The sequence below is a fragment of the Nycticebus coucang genome, chromosome 9 (assembly GCF_027406575.1).
Source record: "Nycticebus coucang isolate mNycCou1 chromosome 9, mNycCou1.pri, whole genome shotgun sequence".
In the NCBI taxonomy this organism is placed as follows: Eukaryota; Metazoa; Chordata; class Mammalia; order Primates; family Lorisidae; genus Nycticebus; species Nycticebus coucang.
In genome coordinates, this window is record NC_069788.1 from 91,704,245 (window position 1) to 91,728,320 (window position 24,076).

At 43.8% G+C, this 24,076-nt stretch overlaps 1 protein-coding gene and 1 pseudogene across 4 annotated transcripts in view; both read right to left on the bottom strand.

Annotated features, from left to right (window-relative positions):
- Positions 1-24,076, bottom strand: part of RIN3 (Ras and Rab interactor 3) — a 130,853-nt gene that overhangs the window by 59,763 nt on the left and 47,014 nt on the right. For all 4 annotated transcript variants that reach the window (XM_053601627.1, XM_053601628.1, XM_053601626.1 and 1 more), the window contains one exon: positions 21,352-21,469. In XM_053601627.1, the coding sequence (XP_053457602.1) occupies positions 21,352-21,469 (118 nt within the window). The remainder of the gene's footprint in view (positions 1-21,351; positions 21,470-24,076) is intronic.
- LOC128595099 (uncharacterized) lies at positions 6,790-6,890 on the bottom strand (annotated as a pseudogene).

The window sequence follows — 24,076 nt, forward strand, 5'->3', positions numbered from 1 at the left end:
TCAATAAATATTTTTTTATTAAGGAAGAGACACATAGAGAAAAGAACATTCTAGGTCAGACTACATAGTGGGAGTTTCTTTTATGATTCCCTGAGCTGCATTCTGCAAACTAGGGATCCAATTGGAGTCTGAAGACAGTGATAAGAACAGAGCTGTGAGGGAGCCCAGAAGAAAGAGCAGAAACAACACAAATCCAACATATAGTCTACCCCTCTCCAAGGGTCTCCCAAAACTCTACTAAGGAGGTATCATGTTTCATAAATGAGGAAACTGAGCTCAAAAAGGCTAAGGGTCTTGCCCGAATTCAACCAGGTGGTAAGTTACGTGACAAACCAGGCTTCAAATGCAGGTCTGCCTGTCTGTTGGCTCATTCCACCACAGCCACTGCCACCGGCATTTACCAAAGAAAACCATGAAAAATGCTCAACCTCATTCTGTTAACAAATGACAGGGCTTTGGTCCTCAGGGCCCTGAAGCCAGTGAGAAGAAACCCCTCTGGCTTCATGAGGAAGGTCTGTATGATCTCAAATGTCATCCTATGATCAGCTTACGGTCTGACATTGTCCACTTGATTTGTCTGTGTATCTATGCTTTACCTGTCTTACACGCCCTGATTCCCATGTATTTCCTATTTCTGCAAAGTTTAAAAAAATACAGCTTTTCACATAAAAACTATAAAAAATTATAATAAACATGTGTATCTATATACACATGTCATGCTTTAGTTTGCAAAATGCTCACATGCATGTCACCTCCCAGTGGTCCTGTGAGGTTGGGTATTACAGGCAGTCCCCGAGTCACAAATATCTAACTTACATACAACTTATTGTATGAATGGGGGTATTATAGTAAGTCCCCGAGTTACAAACATACAACTGACTGACATGCAACTCACACAAATGGAGGCTATTACACGTAATAGGTAAATATACATGTTCCACTTAAATACAAATTCAACTCGAGAATAAACCTATAGAACCTATTTTATTCATAGACCCAGGGACTGCCTATACTACCCGCATTTTTATGGATGAGGAAATTGAGCAGGGGTGTGCTGGTAACTGTTTAAAAACCAGCTCTTGGGTGGGGGAACTCTCAATTGACAGCATTTACATAATTTCCATAACGAAATTATTACCACATTGGGACAAAGTTAGGAAGAAATAGCTCACCCATTTGATGTGGGTTGGCTCCAGCAAGTCACCAAAACCACAGCTCAGAGACAAAACCACCTTCCCTCAGTCCCTAAGAGGCAGAACAAGGCCTGGACCCTGGGTGCCCTCTCCTACTCCCCATAGATGTCCTTATTGAAGCCAGCTAGTCCAGGCCTGCTCCCTTTCTGCTCATCTGGTCCCTAGCAATGAACATAAGCACTTCAGTGTACTCTGACCTTAGACTTCAGACTCTGAGGGCAATTCCAATGTTCTTTGTTAAATAAATTCCCAGCAATAAAAGGAAAGGATGAGACACAACCATGCAATGAATATAAATGACTCAATTATTTTCTGTTCTACTTCCCTCTCTGCAGACCCCCACCTTCCCCTGACTTGGACAGTCATATGGGAGATAAGACAGGAAACAACCTGGCTCAGGTTAAAGAGCTTTGCAGGTGGTGTCTACCAACGTAAATCCCAGGCACATCCTTAGGTGCACAGTGAGACTCTGGCACCTGCCTCATCAGGTTGTGATGCAGACAGCAGGGCTCACGTGCAGGACACCCACACAGTACCTGGCTTACAGCAAGTCTCCAATAACTGGGGAGAAAAGCTGATGAAGAGTGAGATTTCATGGCCCGGTTACTGGGGCACTCGTCTCACCTGGGGGACCTGACATGTGTAGGTGCCAACAGCAGCCGTGGACTGGGAACTACACTACAGGAACATTCCAGCAGGGGAAATTCCTCTGGGGCAAGTTCCTTAAAAGTTTCCAAAGTGAAAACCAACACTGAGACAACAACCAACACAATTAAACATATGTAATCTGATCAGAACTGCTGACAAAAGCAGAACCAACTAGTCATTGATCCTCAGCAGATAAGGGGAGACGGACACAACGGGCCACAGATGACTCCAGTCCATTTCTATGTATGGAATTTCCAGAAGGTCTCATCTCAACTGCTTCCTTCAATAGTTTGAGCAGAAAGGAGAAGTTGGTGAGACAAGCAAAATAATGTCGCTTCCCAAGTGGCCAGTTGTATTACCGAGACAGTGGGTGGCATAAATATGTTTCTCGGGCTATGGTGAGGCTTTATAATTCAGGTGCTTGGGCAATGAAGAAGAATGATGCTGTCTCTCTGTGTGGGGCTTTATCTTCCAAGGCATTATGTATCCGTCTCTTGCCAGGTGAAGTTAGAGGTCCCTTCACAGAGGACACTCAGAGGCATTAAGCGACTTGCGTAAGGCCACATAGAAGGTTACAAGGGCAGTGTGATTAGAACCCAGTTCACTGACACCTACCCTTAGCTTTGCACAAGCTCACACACTGCTCAAACTTCCTGGGGGTGAGGCGACCCGGGAACTCCCAGAGTAAAGCAAATCTGGGAGGTGATCCAGAAATGCTCAGAGGTAACAATCAACATTCCTTTTTGGGGGAGGGAGGGGGGTCGGGGGGAGCAAAAAAACAAAAACAAAAAAAACCCCAAAGCTGAATTACCTAGAACAGTGTTTTTCAATCTTTTTTATCTCACAGCACACTGGACTTATAGTTAATCTTCCGTGGCACACTTATATTATGTTGATGAAAAAAAGTATAAAACAAAAAGAATATACTTACCATGCTTTGAACTTCTTCTGAAAATAATTTAATCAATGATCTTTAACAATTTTTGCAGCACATCTAAGATCCTCTCACACCACAGTAGTGGGCCGTGGCGCACAGGTTGAAAATCAATGCCCTAGAAACACCCTCCTGAGTCCTCGATATGAGGTAATCTTCCCAGTAACAAGCAGAACCTCCACCCAGGGATGCTGTGAGATTACAAAGCACTCACAAAACCTCTTTGCCTCATTTCTTATACTCTTGCCCAGGTCCACTCAGCTACCCTAGTGATCCTTTGAAGAGCAAAAGCTGGTGCACCTTCATGCCTGTGCCCATGTAGGGCCCCTTGCCTGGAATGCCATCCCTGCACCCTCTCTTTTTACCTTCTCTCCTGGCACACTTTGACATAAGAGCCCTGATCACACTGTGTGCTGCAAGTGACCACTCTGCCTCCCTGTGGGTAGACCTGAGCTCCTTGAGGACCGGGACTCCATCTTACAATGATTCAGGCTTCAACAGACACTAGTTCATAAATTCATGAATTAACGAATGAATGAGTGCAGCAGTATTCAGTTCACTCTTTCATTTCTGCCAGAGTATGTTTACATATGTTCACGTTTCCTTTTTTCTTTCTTTTTTTAAGAAAGAGTCTCACTCTGTTGCCCAGGCTAGAGTGCAGTGGTGTCATCATAGCTCACAGCAACCTCAAGCTCCTGGGCTCAAGAGCCTCCTGAGTAGCTAGGACTACAGGTGCTCACTAACATACCCAGTTAATTTTTCTATTTTTTGTAGACACGGCGTCTCATTGTGCTGCTCAGGCTGGTTTCAAACTCCTGGCCTCAAGTGATCCTCCTGCCTTAGCTTCCCAAAGTGCAGGGATTACAAGTATGCGCCACCATGTATGGCTAAGTGTATGTGTTCTTGTCCAACTTCCTTTGGTATATCATTAACTCCATTGTGTGACTGATAAAAATTAGGATCAGAAGTCAAATAGCTTTAGTTCACAGAATTAGTTAATTTGGAGAGCTGAAAAACCAGGTTTTCTTCTTTTCTAACATACGTAGTATACACTCAATCTTTTAGGCACTGCTTTGGCTGTGTACTACAAACTTTGGTAAGTTATGTTTTCATTTTCATTTACTTCGAAGTATTTTTTCATTTCCCCCAAGATTTGTTCTCTGACCCATGTGTTATTTATTTATTTATTTATTTATTTTTGAGACAGTCTCACTATGTTGCCCTTGGTAGAGTGCTGTACTGTCACAGCTCACAGCAACCTCCAACTCTTGGGCTTAAGCAATTCTCTTGCCTCAGCCTTCCAAGTAACTAGGACTACAGGCGCCCACCACAACACCCGACTATTTTTTGTTGCAGTTGTCATTGTTGATTTAGCTGGCCTGGGCTGGGTTCGAACCTGCTAGCCTCAGTGTATGTGGCCGATGCCCTACTCACTGAGCTATGGGCACTGCCAGATCCATGTGTTATTTAGAAATGTGTTGTTTAATCTTCAAATATTTGGGGATTATTCAGCTATATTTCTGTTATTGATTCTATTTTTTAAATATTTTTTCTTAAGTCATATATACATAGATCATGAATACATTTATGCCTTTGTGGGCTTTAATGTGTTAATTATTTGTGCAAATTGGAGTGCTTACATCCTACTAATTAACAGTTTTCACCTCATTTACTTAACACAGTGTTAAGACATTTGTGTTCAATTCTAGTTTAGTTCCATTATGATCTGAGAGTAGACTTTGTATAATTTTTGTTCTTTTAAATTTGTTATGATGTGTCTTATGGTCCAGAATATGGTATATCTTGGTGAATGGTCCCTGTGAGCTTAAGAAGAATGTGTATTCTGTTGTTGGATAAAATAGTCCACATATGTTGGTTATATACAGTTAATCAGTGGTGCTACCATTGACTTTAACTATGTCCTTATTGATTTTCTGTCTGCTAGATCTTTCTGATAGAGGGGTGCTGAAGTGTCCAACTATGACAGTAGATGCAACTACTTCTCCTGTAGTCCTATTCGTTTCTGCCTCACTACTCTGATGCTTGGCTGTTAGGCACACACACATAAAGGTCTACTAAATCTTCTTACAGTGTTGCTCCCCCTTTACCATTATGTAACATTTCCTTTATCCCGATAACTTTCCTTGGCCTGAAGTCTACCCTGTCTGAAATTAATATAGCTACCTTTGCTTTCTTTTGGTTACTGCTAACATGGTATACCTTTCTCCATCCCTTTACTTTTAATATAGATGTGTCTTTATATTTAAAGAGGGTTTCTTGCCTGGCGTGGTGGCTCACACCTGTAATCCTAGCACTCTGGGAGGCTGAGGCTCAGGTGGATTGCCTAAAGCTCAGGAGTTCAAGATAAGCCGGAGCCAGAGCAAGACCCTGTTTCTAAAAGAAAAAAGAACAGCCAGGCATTGTGGCGGCACCTCTAGTCTCAGCTACTTGGGAGGCCAAGGCAAGAAGATCACTTGAGGCCAAGAGTTTGACGTTGCTGTGAGCTGTGACACCACAGCACTCTACTGAGGGTTACAAATTGAGACTCTATTTCAAAAAAAAAATAAAAGAGGGTTTTTTGTAACAGCATATGGTGAGTCTTGTTTCCTGATCCACACTGATAATCTCTCTTGTTTAATTGGTGCATTTGTACCATTGATATTCAAAGCAGTTACTGGTATAGTCGGGTTAACATCTACTATATTTTTAAAACTGTTTTCTATTTGTTGCCCTTGTTCTTTGGTCTTTTTTTTGTCTTACATTCTTTTTCTCCCTTCTGTCTTTTGTTTGTTGGTTTATTTTTAGAGACAGAGTTTTACTCTGTTGCCCAGGGTAGAGTGCAGTGGAATCAGCCTTGTTCACAGCAACCTCATACTCCCAGGTAGCTGGGACTACAGGCACACCATCATGTCAGCTCATTTGTCTATTTTTTGTAGAGACAGGGTCTTACTTTTGCTCAGGCTGGTCCTGAGCTACTGAGCTCAATCAATCCTCCTGCTTTGGCCTCCCAGAGGGCTAGGATTACAGGTGTGGCTACCATTCTGGCCACCTTCTATTGTTTTAACTGAGCATTTTATATGATTCTATTTTCTCTCCTGTATTAGTTAGACTACTTTTTGAACTTTTTTTGCAGTGGTTACCCTAGAGTTTGCAATACACATTTACAACTAGTCCAAGTTCACTTTCACTAACACTAGACTATTTCACAGGTCATGTGAGTGCAGTCAACTCTCCATATCTTTGGGTTCCACATTTCTGGATTCAATCAACAATGGATTGAAAATATTCAGAAAAAAAAATAAAAAATAATGCAAATTTTTAACATATAGAATAACTACTATTTACATAGAATTTACATTGTATTAGGGATTATAAATAATCTAGAGATGACTTAAAGTACATGGGAGGATATGTGTAGGTTATATGCAAATACTATACTACTTTATATCAGAGACTTGAGTACCTGCTGACTTTGGTATCCCCAGAGTGTCCTGGAACCAATCTCTCTGTATGCTAAGAAATGACTGTACCTTCTAACAATAAAATAATTTTAATTCTTCCCTCTTTATCCCTTGTATCATTGCTGACATTTATTTTGCTTATACACAAATAAGCATAAATAAAATACATTGTTGCTATTATTATTCTCAGTAAAGTGTTATCTGTTAGATCATCCAAGCATAAGAAATAGAAAGCGTTTATTTTCTTTTGCTGCTCTTTATGTACACTTGAGCTTCTAGCTTTTATCATTTTCTTCCTCTCTAAAGAAATTTTAACATTTGCAAGGTAGGTCTACTGGCTACAAATTCTTCCCACTTTTTGTTTGTCTGAGAAAGTCTTTCTTTCTCCTTCATTTTTCTACTTCCATGAACTTCCATAGAACCCACATTTGAAATTCTTCATCTGTCGTTTTGATCTTTTAATTTACATTGGTAGCCAATGGTAAGGAGTTAGTGTTTTCTTTAGGGGGTGATCTTTCACTTTGATTTTTCATAGTTCTGGAGTTTTTCCTGGAAAAATATGGAATGCTTCTTGAATGTGCATGTCGTCCTTGTGCAGGGGCCATGCTAATCTTCTGTGTTCCAATTAATATTGGATTGATCTGTGTTGCTGAAGTGAGCATTCTCCTCCACTTTTGAAGGCTAATTTCCTGGGGTAAAGAATTCTCGGTTAATGTTTTCTTTTTTTTTCCCCTCTCAACACTCTAAATATTTCACTCCATTGTCTTTTTGCTTGCTTAGTTTTTGAGAAGTCAGATATAATTCTTATCTTTGTTCCTCTATAGGTAAAGTGTTTTTTCCCTTCTGGCATCTTTTATTTTTTGTATTTTTATTTATTTATTTTATTTATTTTTTATTAAGTCATATACACATAGATCATGAATACATTTATGCATATGTGGGGTACAATGTGTTGATTTTTTGATACAATTTGGAGTGCTTACATCAAACTAATTAATATAGCTTTCACCTCATTTACTTGATTTAAGACATTTATGTTCTATACTTGATAGATTTGACTTGTACCCTTGCAATATGCTCCACAGGTGTGGTCCCACAATTTACCCTCCCTCTATCAAACTTCCCCCCTCCCCTTTCCCTTCCCAATCCATTTCTTTCCTTCATCCTGGGCTATAGTTGTGATCTAACTTTCATAAGAAAGTATGAGCAAATATAAATTGGTTTCATAGAAGTACTGAGTACCTTGAATACTTTTTCTTCCATTCTTGAGATACTTTACTTAGGAGAATATGTTCCAGGTCCATCCATGTAAACATAAAAAAGGTAAAGTCTCCATCTTTTTTAAGGCTGCATAGTATTCCATGGTATACATATACCACAATTTATTAATCCATTCATGGGTTGATGGGCACTTGGGCCAGGCAAGGTTGCCCACCATCTCCACTGCTTTTTAACACTGTAATGGAAGTCTTAGCCATTGCAATCAGGCAAGAGAAGGCAATCAAGGATATCCACATAGGGTCAGAGGAGATCAAACTTTCACTCTTCACAGATGATATGACTGTATACCTGGAAAACCCCAGGGACTCAACTACAAAACTCTTAGAAGTGATCAAGGAATACAGCAGCGTCTCAGGCTACAAAATCAATATTCACAAATCAGTAGCATTCATATATACCAACAATAGTCAAGCTGAAAAAACAGCCAAGGACTCTATTCTCTTTACAGTAGTGCCAAAGAAAATGAAATATCTGGGAGTGTACCTAACAAAGGATGTGAAAGATCTCTAAAAGAAGAACTATAAAACTCTGAGAAAAGAAATAGCTGAAGATGTTGATAAATGGAAAAACATACCATGCTCGTGGCTGGGAAGAATCAACATTGTTAAAATGTCCATTCTACCCAAAGCATTCTACAGATTTAATGCAATCCCTATTAAAGCACTTCTGTCATACTTTAAAGATCTGGAAAAACTAACATTTCATTTTATACAGAAACAGAAAAAGCCTTGAATAGGAATAGCTAAGACATTACTCAGAAATAAAAACAAATCGGGTGGAATCATGCTACCAGACTTCAAACTATACTATAAATCTATAGTGATCAAAACAGCATGGTACTGGCACAAAAATAGAGAGGAAGATGTATGGAACAGAATAGAGAACCAAGAGATGAATCCAGACACTTATATCATTTGATCTTTGATAAGCCTATCAAAAATTTAAATTGGGGGAAAGACTCCTTATTTAACAAATAGTGCTGAGTGAATTGGCTGGCGACTTGTAGAAGACTGAAACTGGACCCACACCTTTCATCTCCAACAAAAATTGACTCTCACTGGATAAAAGACTTAAACTTAAGACATGAAACTATAAAGATTCTTGGAGAGAGTGCAGGGGAAACACTTGAAGAAATTGGCCTGGAAGAAAACTTTATGAAGAGGACCCCCAGGGCAACTGAAGCAAAACCAAAAATACATTATTGGGATCTGATCAAACTAAAAAGCTTCTGCACTGCCAAGAACACAGTAAGTAAAGCAAGTAGACTGCCCTCAGAATGGGAGAGGATATTTGCAGGTTACATTTCTGACAAGGGTCTGATAACCAGAATCCACAGAGAACTCAAACTTATTAATAAGAAAAGAACAAGTGATCCCATTTCACTATGGGCAAGAGACTTGAACAGAAGCTTCTCTGAATAAGACAGGTGTATGGTCTACAGGCATATGAAAAAATGCTCATCATCTTTAATCATCAGAGAAATGCACATCAAAACCAGTTTGAAATACCATTTAACTTCAGTAAAAGTAGCCCACATTATAAAATCCCCAAACTCCAGATGTTGGTGTGGATGTGGAGAAAAGGGAACGCTTCTGCACTGCTGGTGGGAATGCAAGCTAATACGTTGTTCCTTTTGTAAAGAAGTTTGAAGAACACTCAGGGATCTAAAAATAGACCTGCCCCTCTGGCATCTTTAAGGATTTTTTCTTTATCTTTGATTTTCTGTAGTTTGAAACACGCATGCATAAGTTAGGGGATTTTTTGCATTTTACTCAGTGTATTCTGACCTTCTGGATCTGTGGTTTGGCGTCTGACATAAATTTGAGGAAATTCTCAGCCATTATTGTTTCAAATATTTCTTCTGTTCCTTTCTCTCTTCTCCTTCTGGAATTCCCAGAATTATGTGTGTAACACCTTTCTTTGTTGTCTCACAGTTCTTGGATACTCTGTTCTGGTTTTTACTCTTTTTTTCAGTTTGGGCAGTTTCTACTGAATGTTCTCAAGCCCAGAAATTCTGCCCTCAGCCATATCCAATCTACTATCTACTAATAAGCCCATCTAAGGCATTCTGCATTTCTTTTTTTTTTGAGAGACAGAGTCTCACTTTGTCGCCCTTGGTAGAGTGCTGTGGCGTCACAGCTCACAGCAACCTCCAGCTCTTGGGCTTAGGCGATTCTCTTACCTCATCCTCCTGAGTAGCTGGGGCTATAGGCGCCCGCCACAACGCCCGGCTATTTTTTGGTTTCAGTTTGGCTGGGGCGGGATTCAAACCCGCCACCCTCAGTATAGGGGGCCGGTGCCCTACTCACTGAGCCACAGGAGCCACCCGCATTCTGCATTTCTGTTACAAAGTTTTTGATCTCTACCATTTCTTTTTGGTTCCTCTTAGAACTTCCTTCTCTCTGCTTATATTGCCCATCTGTTCTTGAAGATTGTCTACTTTACCCATTAGAGCCCTTAGCATCTTAATCACAGTTGTTTTAAATTCTTGGTCTGATAATTCTAAAATCTCTACCACAGGTGAGCCTGTTCCAAACTGTATTTTTTGCCTTTTGTGATGTCTTCTATTTTTTTTTTTTTTTTTTTTGATGGCCAAACATGAGGTACTGGGTAAAAGGAATTGCTGTAAATAGGCCTCTGGTAATGTGGTGTGGGCACATGTCAAGGGCGGGAGTTAGGTCTCAGTCTTTCAGCGAGCCTGTGACTCTGGTCTGTGAATTTCACAAGCGATTCTCAGCCCCCCCCCGCCCCTTTCAGCAGGGCAGGATGGCTAGAATGGGCTGGAGTTGGGTACTTGCCTTTCCCTAGGTAGGTTAGGCCCTGATAAAACCTCAGCAGCTTAGGAGCTGATTTCAAAGTTTCTCCTGAGGGCAAATCTTGGTTTTTCTTTTTCCTTTCTTTCTTTTTTTTTGAGACAGAATCTCACTTTGTTGCCCTGGGTAGAGTACATGCCATCATAGCAACCTCAAATTTTTAGGCTCAAGCCATCCTTTTGCTTTATCCTCCCAAGTAGCTGAGACTACAGGCACCTGCCACAACACCTGGCTATTTTTTTGAGACAGGGTCTCAGTTTTGCTCAGGCTGGTCTTGACCTCCTGAGCTCAGACACTCCACCCCCCTCAGTCTCTGAGAGTGCTAGGATTACAGGCGGGAACCACCCCACCTGGCCAGTGACAGATCTTGTTAAGAATGGAGTGCTCTAGCAGATTTCCGAACACTTCCTCTTCTCTTCCTAGTCCTGGAAGCACAAAGGGATCTTTCTCTGATACTCTCTGTGAGAACCTGGCAAAACTCACAAAAATGTACGGCCAGCCGATGATGGGGTGACCCTGGAGTTTTTAACTCTTAGACTGTCCTCATTGAGCCTCTAGCAATTTGACAGTTATCCTTCAGGTTTCTTTATCTTGATACTGGTTTCCATGGAAATCTGTGTTTATGGTTTTTTTTTCCTCTGGCAAACCTCAGTTCTCTGCATTTGACTGTTAAGTCTTTCTAATTTGTGGGCAATGGTTTGTCCTGAGATTCTCACCTTTGGTGGATCCAAGAAAAGTTGTTGATTCTTCACTTTGTTCAGCTTTTTGCATGTTGTTAGGACAGAATGGTGACTTCAGCTTCTAACATGCCAGCCTGGATTGAACCCAGGTTTTCTAACCCTAAGACTCATGCCACATGGGAAGGGGGAAGTTAGGGATGGGGGAGTGACAATTAACTTTTTATGAGTGCAGGCAGTGTCCCAGGCACCATCATACCTAGTTTCCATTAACCACCACTATGATTACAAGTACATTTCACAGTGGAGAAAGCCAAGGCTTAGACAGAGCACTGAAGGGCATTGTCAAGCTCTCATAGCTGATAAAAGCAGGGGAGGTGGGATTTTAATTTGGGTCCATTTGGTTCCAAAACCTTTCCTCTTGGTCCTTCCACATCAGGCTGTCTCTGTGAGGTTGGTCCAGCTCAGTATTTGTTGAACACTTGCTACATGCCCTGCTCTCTGCTGCTATGGGGACTACAGATGTTGTATTAAACACAAACCCTACACTCAGAAGTTTCCAGCCCAGCTGCGGACAGAAGACATGAAAATATAAAACAGACAAGAAAGGTGAGGAAGACCTGAGAGACTGAGAGGAGCAGGAGAGCAGCCCAGACAGAGGACGGGGCACAAGCAAAGGTACAGAAGTGGGAGCTAGCAGGGATGCATGCAAAGGAGGGAAGGGAAACCAGGCAGGTGCTTTGGGAGGGGCTGTAGGGATTATTACTCTTCTGGGGGGCTCCGCACTGTGACAACTTGGGAAAATCACCCCAAATAGGAAATGGGCACATTGTGAAACTTCACTGTCCACCAAAGCAGCCTTGCCTTGTAGGGAAGTCAGAGGGGATGGGGAAGATGTTGTCAGTCAGATGAGCGTTATATAGAACAGGTGCACCTTCCTCTATTTCAGTACGGCCAGGATAAACTAACTCCTACTATCTGTGGGCTAATGCCTGGCACTGCACCATTATAACATCAGTACAGACAGCTATTACGCTGTTGAAATGAACCTTCCCCTGGCAGAGAACACTACTTTTTGGTGGTGTTAATCCTTTACAGGCTAGTGTTATTATGTTTACTGAATAGAAACTTTCCAGAGAGATTGTCAGAGTCCTTCGTGACCTGACTGAACCCTACCATCCCAGCCTCATCGTTGACCCTACTTCTAACCACTTCACCCCCAACGGACAGCTTCCTCCTCTCTTGATCCTCTTTCCTGCCTCTGAGACTTAATGTAGCTGCAATCTCAGCTTCACATGTCCAGTTTCCAATTTTTCTTTCTTACAATTCCCCATCCTCCAAGGCCTCCATTGATCTCACTCATCAAAAGTTATCAGTTTTGATGCCCCCAAAGTGCATGCTCACATTCTAATGTTTAGGGTGGTCTGGCTTGCATTTTGGTTAAGTGTGCATGTGTCTGAATCTCCTATGGCTCCAATGTCAGGGGCCAGGTCTTTGGGAGCCTGTCGTACTATCTTCCTACAGAAGCCATTCAGCTCCTATTTAATTGGTTGCAAAGTCTGTGAAATGTCCTGTAACACAGAAAGCTTGTAATAAAACATTTAAATGAAAAAAGAAAGGCTAAGAAACTATATGCAACCTATAATCCAAAATCTATCTTTAAAAAACAGAAAAAAATTCACCAAAGTTTTATGACAAAGTTCCTAAAGTTATATTATCTCATGGTGTATTTTTTTCCTAGTCCAACTCTAGCCTTTTATTTTTTATTTTTATTTATTTTCCAACTCTAGCTTTTGAGGCTAAAAAGGGGAAGGCTGAAAATAGAAAGAAACGAACTGTGGTTATTTTACCCAAAACCTCTATGGGTACTAACCAATGTGAGATAAGAAGAATGAATCAGCTTCTTAGAGAAGTCCTCCAAGAGCAGGCATTGCAGGAAATGTTGGGTTTTGAGGTATGGGTTTCACATTGCTCAATCCCCATGGCTACTTCTCACTGCTTCATTACTATATGCGGGCCATGTGGTAGCTTTTCCCTGTAAATGACTCCATCATCAGGAGAAGCCGCTGAGTGCTTCTCAGGTGCTAGGAAGACTGTCCCAATCCCGTTTGTGCTCATTGATCGAGTCCCTCACCAGTCTCCTGATAGCTATATTGCAGAATGTCCCCATTTTGCAGATGAAGGAAATAAAGCACAGAAAGGTTAAGTAACATGTCTGATGTCACAAGGTATCAGAGACAGAATAAAAACCCAGAACTGGCAGCCTGTCCACAGCTCAGGCTCTCAGAAGAGGTTTGCATTCATAAGAGTGTGAGATTCCGTGATGCCACCAATATATCAATTGCCTTCTCCACACCAATTTCTCTCTTAATCATAATCATTCCTTAGCTTTTTCTGAACTTAATAAATTTTGATTCAAGTATACGCAAAATCTCTTTCTAGGATCATGGGTTGATGAAAAAGTCCAATCCAAAAGGAAAAATCAAAGGCCTTCTGGGTGACACTCTGACCTGCCCACACATACAGATCCCTACTGCCCAGGACCATTTATCCCTTCCTTGGTTTAAAAGGTCCCCATGGTCCAGTGGTGATGACTATCAGCACCAATCAGCACAAGAGGTCATCACACTTGTCCAGAAGATGGGCTCTGTTCTCAGGTACAAACTTTATTCACTTCAACTACTTAACCTAAAATCGCGTGCCTGAGAATGGGAGATTTGCTCAGAACAAGAAGCAATCCTACCTCACCTAGACCAGCAGTCTTTTCTAAAGGCAGGAGAGTGGGCAGGAGTGAAGTAGGGTGCCCGGGAAACACAGGGAGGCTGGCTCAGACCCCACGTGCTGGGCAGCTTGCTTCCTGAAAGGGTCTCTATCACTGTCTCCTGGCTCCTCCTCTGGAGGCAGGACCAAACTAGTTTTCTTTTCGTGACAACCAGCAGAAAAAATGCCATTACATGCATATGTCATTGTTGCCATTTTCAAAGACCATTTAACCAAAAAGTAGCTAGTGTCCATGGACCAGGTGGTTCATTTAAGCCATCAAAGGGCTCTCTGCAGCCTGGAAGCTGGCCCAGCTCCCTCCACCCCATGACCCAGTCCTTCATCTGCAAGTCACCGCCCCAGTCCTCTTCTGCTGGTTCTCTGCCCCATTCTCCCCCACACACTGGGCCTCGGAGGGTCCCTCGTGAGGCCAAGTGGTGACCCAGACATCTCTAAGTCTTGCTGTCATCATAGTGCAGCAGAAGGGAGCGGGGAGGCAGTGAGTGGTAATACCCGTTGATTTCTTTGAATAATCTTTTGATCCCAGTCTCTTGGTCTACTTCCTCTTTACAGCCAATAGCTCTTAGATTTGCCCTTCTGAAGATATTTTCTCGCTCTGCTTCATTCTTTTTTACTCTTCTTTCTCTTCTATGTATTTCAGATAGCCTGTCTTCAAGTTCACTAATTCTTTCTTTTGTTTGGTCAATTCTGTGGCTGAGAGACTCTGATGGATTTCTCGGTTTGTCAATTGAATTCTTCCAGAATTTCTGCTTGATTTTTTAAAATTATTTCAATCTCTTTGTTAAATTTCTCTGAGCTTCTTTAGGACAGCTATTTTGAATTCTCTGTCGGAAAGGTCACCTATCCCTAGCATTCCAGGTTTGGTTGTTGGTACCTAACTTACTTTATTTGGTGGGGTCATGTTTTCCTAGGTGTTCTCGATGCTTGATGTCGATGTTCACTGATGTCTGGCCATTGAAGAGTTATGTATTTATTTTAATCTTCACGGTCTGGGCTTGTTTGAACCCATCCTAAAGGGCATTTCTGCACCCATCCTGGGCCAGAAGGAAACATGCCACCCTGAAGGGAAGGACCCGGACCTGGAGGTCAGGAATCTCCACAGACCTAGTCCTTGGGCTTTACAAAACCATTAGATGTAGCCAGGCCATAGTAATTACAGGCTTAGGGTGAGACTGGACTGGCTTCAAGTGTGACCTGGTACTGGTGGCCACAAGGAAATGCCTATGTCACAAATGCCTTTGTAAAAAGGCTTTCCAGATATTTAAAGGGAATTGAGTGTCATGATCTAGTCTTTGGTCACTGCAGCCATATCAGCCCTGGGGGTACTACCTCAAGCCCAGTAATGCTGTGACTCTTGCAGATTCCTGGTGGTACTGCCTTTGTGGACTTGGGTAGGATATGGGAGAATTCCCTGGATTACCAGGCAAAGTCTCTCACTCACTTCCCTCACTCTCTGTGGTGGGCTGCAGGAGTTGGGGAAGGAGTGACGTAGGCATTTCCTTGTGGCCACCAGTACCAAGTCAGACTTGAAGCCAGTCCAGTCTCACCCAAAGCCTGTAATTACTATTGCCGGGCTACATCTAATGGTTTTCTAAAGCCCAAGGACTAGGTACATGGAGATTCCTGACCTCCAGGTAAGGGTCCTTCCCTTCAGGGCAGCAGGTTTCCTTCTGGCCCAGGATGGGTCCAGAAATGTCCTCTATGAACTAATGCCTGGACTCAGGGGCTTCCGGAATTTGATTGGTACTTTGTTTTACTGTGGCTAAGCTGGTACTCAAGTTGCAAAACAAAGTCCTCTGAGCTCTCCCCTTTCTTTTCCTCAACTGGAAGGACTCTCCCTGCACCTAGCAGTTAGGGGAGGGGAGAACCAGGCACTGGCTTGGCTGCAGCTGCTGGTATCTCACTGAGTTATGTGCACCCCAAGTTCACTAGCTCACAGTCAGCACAGTCACAGGAATTGCTCAAGGATTATAGCCCATATGGCCTGACCGCCTTACAAATTTAGTTCAGGCCCCAATCTGCTCTTTTTCTGCTGACGATGGGGCTAGCAGGAACTCAGGCTTTAGGGCAGAAGATTTCCCTCTGGCCAGGCTGGTCAAAATGCTCCCTCCATGGGCACCAGGAAAATTCTGTCCTGTGCTGTGTTCCCCTGTGCCAGGGCAGCCCTGACTTTCAAAGCAAAGTTCCAAGATCACTTCGCTGTCCCTCCCCCAGTCACACAGATCCTTTCCCCATTCTGCAGCATGCTGGCGTGAGTGGCGTAGGCAATGTGAGTGTCCTTTCTGCCCTCGTATATGCCTCTTCCCTTGACACAATGTTCAAACCAGGTAGCATTATGGCTCACCTGATTTTTGGTTTTCTGAGGGTGCTTGCTTATATGGATGTTGTTCAGTTTGATGTTCTCATAGAGGGACAAATCCTGGAGGTTTCTATTCTGCCATTTTGCTCCATCCCTTTCTCTGTTTTTTTCAAATAGCTGCTCCCCTGCCTGTGGGTCACATGCTTGCAGGAGGATTAGACTTCCCGAGGCACTGGGGTGGGGATGGGGGGGGTCTGGCCTGGCCATGTGACCTGTTTTGGCCAATATGATGTAAGAGAAAGTGATGCCGGCATCTCTGAATGGAATCTTTGAGACCATGGTGAAATTCTGCCTTCTTTCTCCTCCCCACACCCCAAATGGGCACTGCTCCTTCGGTGTACATTTTTGCACACAGAAGTTTTTGTAAAGAGCCTCAGATGGCACATCATCCGAGTGAGAAACACAGTCGTCCCTCAGTATCCATGGGGGACTGGTTCCAGGACTCCCTGGGTATACCAAAATCTTCAGATGCTCAAGTCTTTGATATAAAATAGTATAGTATTTGCATACACATCCCCCATATACTTTAAATCATCTCTAGAATACTTATTAATGCAATGTAAATAGTTGTTATACTGTAGTTTTGATTGTTCTTTTTTTTTGCATATTCTTATTAAGTTGGTTGGTTGAGTCCTTGGGTGTGGAAACTCAGGCTGGGGAGGGCTGACGGCAACATGTTAGTTTGTGTGTATACGTAGTTTGCATGCATACATGCTTTGCTTGAGAGCTACTGGAGTTCAGGGTTGTTTGTCACCACTGTAAAATCAGTTTGAGCTATGGGCGGCGCCTGTGGCTCAAAGGAGTAGGGCGCTGGCCCCATATATCGGAGGTGGCAGCTTCAAACCTGGCCCTGGCCAAAAACTGCAAAAAAAAAAAAGAAACAAAACTAGCCTGACCTGACTGGTGATTCAGGTTTTTTTTGAAGAAACTCTTAACAAGAAAAGCCCCAAAGTGCTCAAGCCCAGTGTTTCTTGTGCAAAACAAACACAGCAAGGCCACAGATTAGGCTGACCACCCGCTTTCAGGGGCATTCCCTTGTCTCCTTCCCTAGCCTCATCTCTGCTTGGGGAACCCCAATGAAAGGTCCCACTTCCAGCCTGGGCCTTTCCCTTGCCCACTTCCTCCCCAGGCCACTCCCTGCGGCAGCTGCCACAGCCAGTGTCTAAAGGTCTAAAGTCCCAAGCACTGCAGACCCACAAACCTCAGGGTCCCCTGAGGAGGGCACCATCCTTATCCCAGTCTTACAGGCAAGGAAACTGGGGCCTGCAGAAGTAGAGTAACTTGCCCAAGGTCACACAGGCAGGAAAAGGCAAAGCTGGGATTCAAACACAGGCTATGTGGCTTCCACTGTTGACCAGTGTGCCATGGAAGACCGGTACAGAACCGGAAGAGAGAGCAAAGAGGTAAGAGCAGAGATTCAGCGTGACCAAGAAACACATTTCCTGAAGCTTTCTTGTTGTTGTCTGGGTTTGCCCTGGTGGCAGCCATCGAAGGAATGAGACTGGGGAGAGAGGAGTAATATGTATAAGGAAAGAGCAAAATAAAACACATACAAATAGATGACATCTGTGTGTTTATGGTGTATAGGAATGAACAATGATTAAAAGAATCAGGTGATGTGAAAAATATTTGGTGTTGGTTTGATTGTCTTGTCAGCAGAGTTGAGCTTTTTATTTTGTTGTTCTGTTTTGCTTTTTTTTTTTTTTAAAGAGACAGTCGTTCTGTCACCCAGCTGGAGTGCAAAGGTGCAGTCGTAGCTCACTGCAGCCTCGAACTCCTGGGCTCAAGTGATCCTCCTGCCTCAGCCTCCTGAGTAGCTGGGACTATAAGTATGCACCACTACACCCAGCTGTTTTAAAAGTTTTTTTTTTGTAGAGACAAGTTTCATTATATTGCCCAGGCTGGTCTCAAACTCTTGACCTCAAGTTATCCTCTTGCCTTGGCCTCCCCAAGTGCTAAGATTATAGATGTGAGCCACTGTGCTTGACAAAACATGAATTTCTAATAGTTTAAAAATGGAAACTATCACATGGCCCTGAGGGTAAGACAAGAACCGAAGGAGTCTATCCAAGGTTTGTCCCTTGGGCTTGACAAAAATTATTTGCTGGGCCAAATTTTAGTCAGGCTCCTGAACCTGCTCCCAGGCCCATCCTGTAAAACCGAGTTTTAGCAAAAGAACCTTGTTCAGCTAGAACCCGCCCCACCCCACCCCCCATCCTCAATATCTGATTGGGTTCCTCATCCTCCCCCATCTCCCAGGTGGTATCTGGTCACCCTGGCCTGTCTTCAGCAAGAATCCTGTCAGGTGGGTGTAGCCAGGATCCCCCTGACTCCTCATGTCTCCTCTTAGTAATTTTCCATCCATTGACCCCCAGTTGCTCCTTGGCTATATATTCATTTCCACTTGCTCAAGCTATCTTCAGAATTGAGCCCAGTTCTGTTCAAGTGTCACCTTTCCCCTAACACAATAGTTCTGAATAAAACATGTTTTTAACACTTTAACTACTTCCCAGCTCTGGTTTTTCTTTGATAGGTTCCTAATCAGAACATAGATATGAAACTGGACATGATGTCCTAGTTCCTAGGGGATGTAGTTAGGTAGAGAGATCAGAAGTGACTACCTTGAAGGTTGGGGCAGGGTGGTGGGAAGAGAGCATGGGACAGAGGAGACAAGCAGAACTCCTGGACAGTCTGTGGTCCAGCTTGATGCCCTGTCCTCCGGGAAGCCTCCCAATCACCCTGCCCTCTGAATGACACTCCCGCCACCTCAGGCTCCCAGAGGGTGGGCTCATGTGTAACATGCTCAGCACACTATGATCCCCACTTTCAGATACTTCCCAGTGTTGATGTTGTAATTCAAGAGCACAGCTGCCTCTTGGGTTTCTAAAGGAATACAGGTACTAGGAGTACCTAGTACCTAGCAGCTGAGTCCTTAAAAGCTTGGCTACTCTCAGGAAGTGGCAGGTCTACACCCTGCTGGCCCCACCTGTCCATAAATAGATGGTCATTTCTCTCTCTCTGAGGAGACCACAAGCACACCTAATTGCAGCCCAGAAACACCTGCTGAGAATGCCTTCCCCTGGCCACAGGAGAAAGAACCCGGGTTGTTGGAGAGCCATAGATGGCCCAAACAACCGCACTCCTTCTGAAGCCATCAGAGGAAGCTGGATACTTGGTCTGAGAAAACCATTTGAAAAACCCCACATTTTCTTCCCCCACTGAACTCCACAGGGTGGAGGGGTTGTTCAAATGTAGTTTACAAATGAACAACTTTCTCCCCAATCCCACACTTTCCGGACCCCCTACTCAATGGTCAGACTCCTAGAAATTCTCCAAGACCCAGGCCCTCTGCTTCTTGCTAGGCACATGGCTGGACTACATTTCCCAGTCTCCCCTGTAGTTAGGTATGATCACATGACCAAGTACTAGCCAATGGAATGTGGGCCCATTAAGACACACACACGCACACGCACACGCACACGCACACACACATATTCTCTCTCTCTCTCTCTCTCTCTGTCTCTCTCTTCCAGGTCTTGCGGTAAGACCCAACCACGAGCCTTCTCTGTGCTCTTTCCCCTTACCACCCTATCAGCTTGGAGTTGCCCTAGGAAACTGGATGCTGCACACTGTAGGTGGCAGAATGCCCAGTAGCTGAAGTCCCTGAAGGTTCCTTACCCACTGGCCAAATATCTTGCATGGGAGTGAGAAACCAGCTTTTGGCTTAAAGCTGTTACGCTTGCTTCTTGTTGTTGCAGCAACTAGTTAATTGTCCCTGCTCACGTGTTCTCCATAGCACGACTCCCCACCTGAAGTTCCCCTCCCTCCACCTGAAGTTAGCTCCGAGAGGTGGCGGGGGTATCTTAACCGTGTCCTGAGCAGTGACTAGTGCCCAGTATGGAGTACACACTCCACAACTATCTTCAGGATGCATGAATGAGTGAGCTGTGTTTTAACCATTCTGCACAGGTCTGGGTCTCTATGGGAAGAAAACCTCATTGCCAAGAAAAGAGGTGCTGAAAGTGCTTCCACTTCCAGTTTCCAGTCCAGGTCTGGGCCTGGAAAATTAACTTTTAATTGAACTCACCTTTGGGACCAGCTTGCATGCTCCTTCCTCTTGGACACGCTCCCCAAGTTCCACCCTGCACCCTCTGTGCTCCCCACCCAGAGGTCTCTTTGCAGTTACACCGGCCACGCTGCACAGCAAGAAATGTCTGCCTCTCCTGCCCCAGTATGTCTGTGGCCCTCCAACCAGACTGGGAGACCCCTAAGGCCAGGACTCTGTCAGATTCTGACACTGGGGACAAGTGTTTCTCAAGAAGCAAGCTCTGGGAAATATTTAGTGGGCCTTCTTCTTTAAGTCTTTTCGCTCTACTTCTAACCAAGGATAAAAAGCTTCCCACAACAACCTGGATCCATTTACAGAGGACATAAGCCAGTGCTTGTAATAATCTGTGGATTCTTCTAACAGCCCTTTTGGATCTTAATACATAGCCATGTGCACACATGGACCCTGAGGATAGGGAAACTGGTACAGATGGCTGAGTCCAGCCATCCACAAGGAGCCCAAACCTGGCGACACTGCGTATCAGTACCAACTGGGGGCCACAAAACATTTTTTCCATTGAGGCTTATCTCATGCCTGCTTCAAGTAACCCTGCTCGCACACAAGATTTCTGTCTTTCAAAGCACTTGCCCATTTGGCCCTCAAAAAAGCACTGTGATACAAACAGGACAGTGACTACTGCGTCCATTTAAAAGATAAGAAAACTGAGGGTTAGAGAGGTGAAGTGATGTGTCCCAGTTTGACTGTGTGCTGAGCTTACACTAGGACTCAGGGGCTCGGACATGTCCTTTCCCTTTTTACTTTTTTCCAGCATCCTTGCTGAGCTAATGAGAAAACTTCACTGTGGCCACAGGAAGCCCAGCCAACAAGCCAAGACGAGGGTAAACGGAAACTAACATTGACTTTTGAATTCAAAATAAGCATGGCTAAGTCACTTTGTTTGACTGAAAGTTTCCCCCCCTTCTAATTTTATTCTTTTTTTTTTTTTCTTATTTTAACATGTACTTAAAAACCCTAAGAGCGCCTTCTAATTTTAAACACCTCCTGTGTAGACAAGAGAGTCTGTGGTTAGCCGTGCAGCATTTGCTGCTGCTGTTGCTGTGCGGTTGGGGCCAGAAAGGGGAAAACAGGTACTTACTTGATTTTTCTTCTTTGATGGTGTATTCTAGCACCTCAGACGAGCTCTTGTTCAGGGCAGGGAAGTGAACACACAGCACCAGGTGCTTCAGGCTGCTGTCCCGGCGGACCAGGAACATCTGAAACCACAGGAGGGGAGGGAGATCCATGAATCAGAGATTTGGCTGGAGATGAGGACAGCAGTGAGATGGAAGTCAGAGGAAGGTCCTGGAATGAGGAGGCAGGGTAGGGTGGTGAAGCCTCCCTCGGGAGCCAACCTGGCCCAGGTCCAAATTGGGGATCCTGGCACCTCAATTTCTCACCTGCTTACTGAGTCACTGAGTGGGTCAACTAACCCAATGTGCCCGAAGGTTGTTGTAGACACAGAGTTGGGGAGGATGCCCTGGTCCCCCTGAGATGCTGGTTCTGTAGGATGGGCCTGAATCAGCTGACAATGATGGAGATGGTCCAGAGTCCACACTTGGCAAAACTCTAGTGTACTGGAGTGGGGTTGATTTTCAATTCACACCCCAGCATGTTTGATCCAGGGGAAGATATTGGAAATAATCACAGGTATCAGTCAATTCGTATTCCCCCCCAACCCCATGAAAACAGAAGTAGTTAATATAGAGCTCTCTCTGTAACAGGAACTGTTATGACACTTCACATATGTATATTAACTTGCTCCATCTTCTCCAGCACCCCATGATGTCAATCTTGTTATTATCCTTGCTTTACAGATGAAGAAACTGCGGTGCTCTGATTAAAACAGCACACCACCTCCTTGGGCTGGTGGGATAACTGAGTTCATACCTGTAAGCACTTGGTCCATGAAAGGGCTCTGCTGTCTTTCACAAGTGCTTTTTAGTCTTGGCTGGCCCTGAGCATGCTGATCCTTCCTTCCCCAGTGATGCCTTCTGGAATCTCCCCAGCCTGGGGGCACAATGTCTCTCCACCCCTTCTAAACTCGTCCCCACCCCTGCAGTCTGAGCCTCTCCAGCTCAGCCCCATTCACCTGAGCTAGAGGATCCTGGCCAAGGCTACCAAGGGAAGGCTGGGGAGCAGGGCCAATGGGACATCCCAGAGGTGTGAGGCTTTCAAGGACTACTTCCTTTTCCCACCAAAGCATACTCTGTCATGCCACTTCTTTGGTGAAGCTCCAAATTCTGCTGTCATTGCTATTGATTACTAATATTTCATTTTTATTTATTTTTTTTTTTTGCAGTTTTTGGCTGGGGCTGGGTTTGAACCTGCCACCTCCGGCATATGGGGCCGGCACCCTACCCCTTTGAGCCACAGGCACTGCCCTGATTACTAATATTTTAAAGGAAAATAAAATTCTCAGGACCACCCCCACCCAACTCCTTATGCAAAAGGGAAGGAGGCAAAGCCAGGCAACACCTGCTGAAACTGCCCTTACAAATGAATAAAGGGATACAAGGCGAGAGCTAGCGTGAGGGCCCCAAAGCTCTGTGAACTTAGCTAAAATAATAATAATCAGCCAGTGTCCCATCATCTGCTTGATAATAATCACTGTTTCCGCTGTTTGCTTCTCTACTCTGGAGTCAAGCATAGTTGTTGGTGTAGAACATCTTGTCACTTGTTGGGAACCTACGAGGAGTATCTGAGGTATCTTCCAGGTTCTGCATTCCAGTGACAGACCCACCCAAGACCAAGGAACTGACTCAACTGATCTTACACACTTCCCCCAATGTCCAGCTTCTAGTAACTGACCCTCCCAGACAGTGGCCTCTACCAACCAAAGAACTGATGGTTGTGCCCTGAAACCAGACAGTTAGCAGACCCTAATTGTCTAATCTTCTGCCCATCAAACTGTCTTTAAAAACTCTGTCCGCCCCAATTCTCAGAGTAGTATATTTGAGAAATTCCTTCTATCTCCCTCCTTAGCACTATGAGGGATAAACTCTGTGCTATGAACCCTGCTGTCTCTGGATAATGGCTTTCCTTGGGCAGATGAACCTGGCTAGAGGGCAAAATTGCTTCCAAATGAATGACTGTTACCAACATTAGGCATCAGCCAGATTCACAGAAAGGCAAAAGGCCTCAGGCATCTATAAGGATTGCCTCCAGGGATCATTCATAAGGAACTTCTTTGCTGGCTTCCTATAAACAAAGACATCCAAATTGTAACTTTGGGTCTACAGGCTAAGTCTAGCTTCTAAAATTAGTTTATTCCATTCCACACTAATAATGAATTACAAGTTTCTCTTTCCAGGTGCAGAACAGAGACAAGATCAAATATTCCCCCACCTACCTAGGGAAATCTACATAAATTGATGCTTCCTTCACTCTCTTTTCCTCTTAGAACATTTGCCTTATCTTATGTAAAATGCAGATTTTCTGTACCTCACAAAAATGTAACCATTTTGCCTCACTGCCCATGCCCTTGTTCTGTTTTTCCTTTCTGTATGGCCTATCCCCCTTAAATACTGAAGCTTCCAAATTTCTCTGAAATAGTCACAGTCTTGTCTGTGGTTTGTGGTTTTCTCAGATACATCCTCAAACTTCGGCTTATTAAAACATCCATTTATTAAGATTTTTGCCTCAGTCACTTATTTAGGGTTGTCATATTATAATTATATTGCTATACCATCAGAATCATTAATATAACATTATTATTGTTAACAAAACACTATAATAATAATGCTATTATTGATTAATAGCAGCTAACACATGTTGCCTCCCTAGTCTGCCCCAAGCCCAAACACCAGTGCTTTAGATTCCAT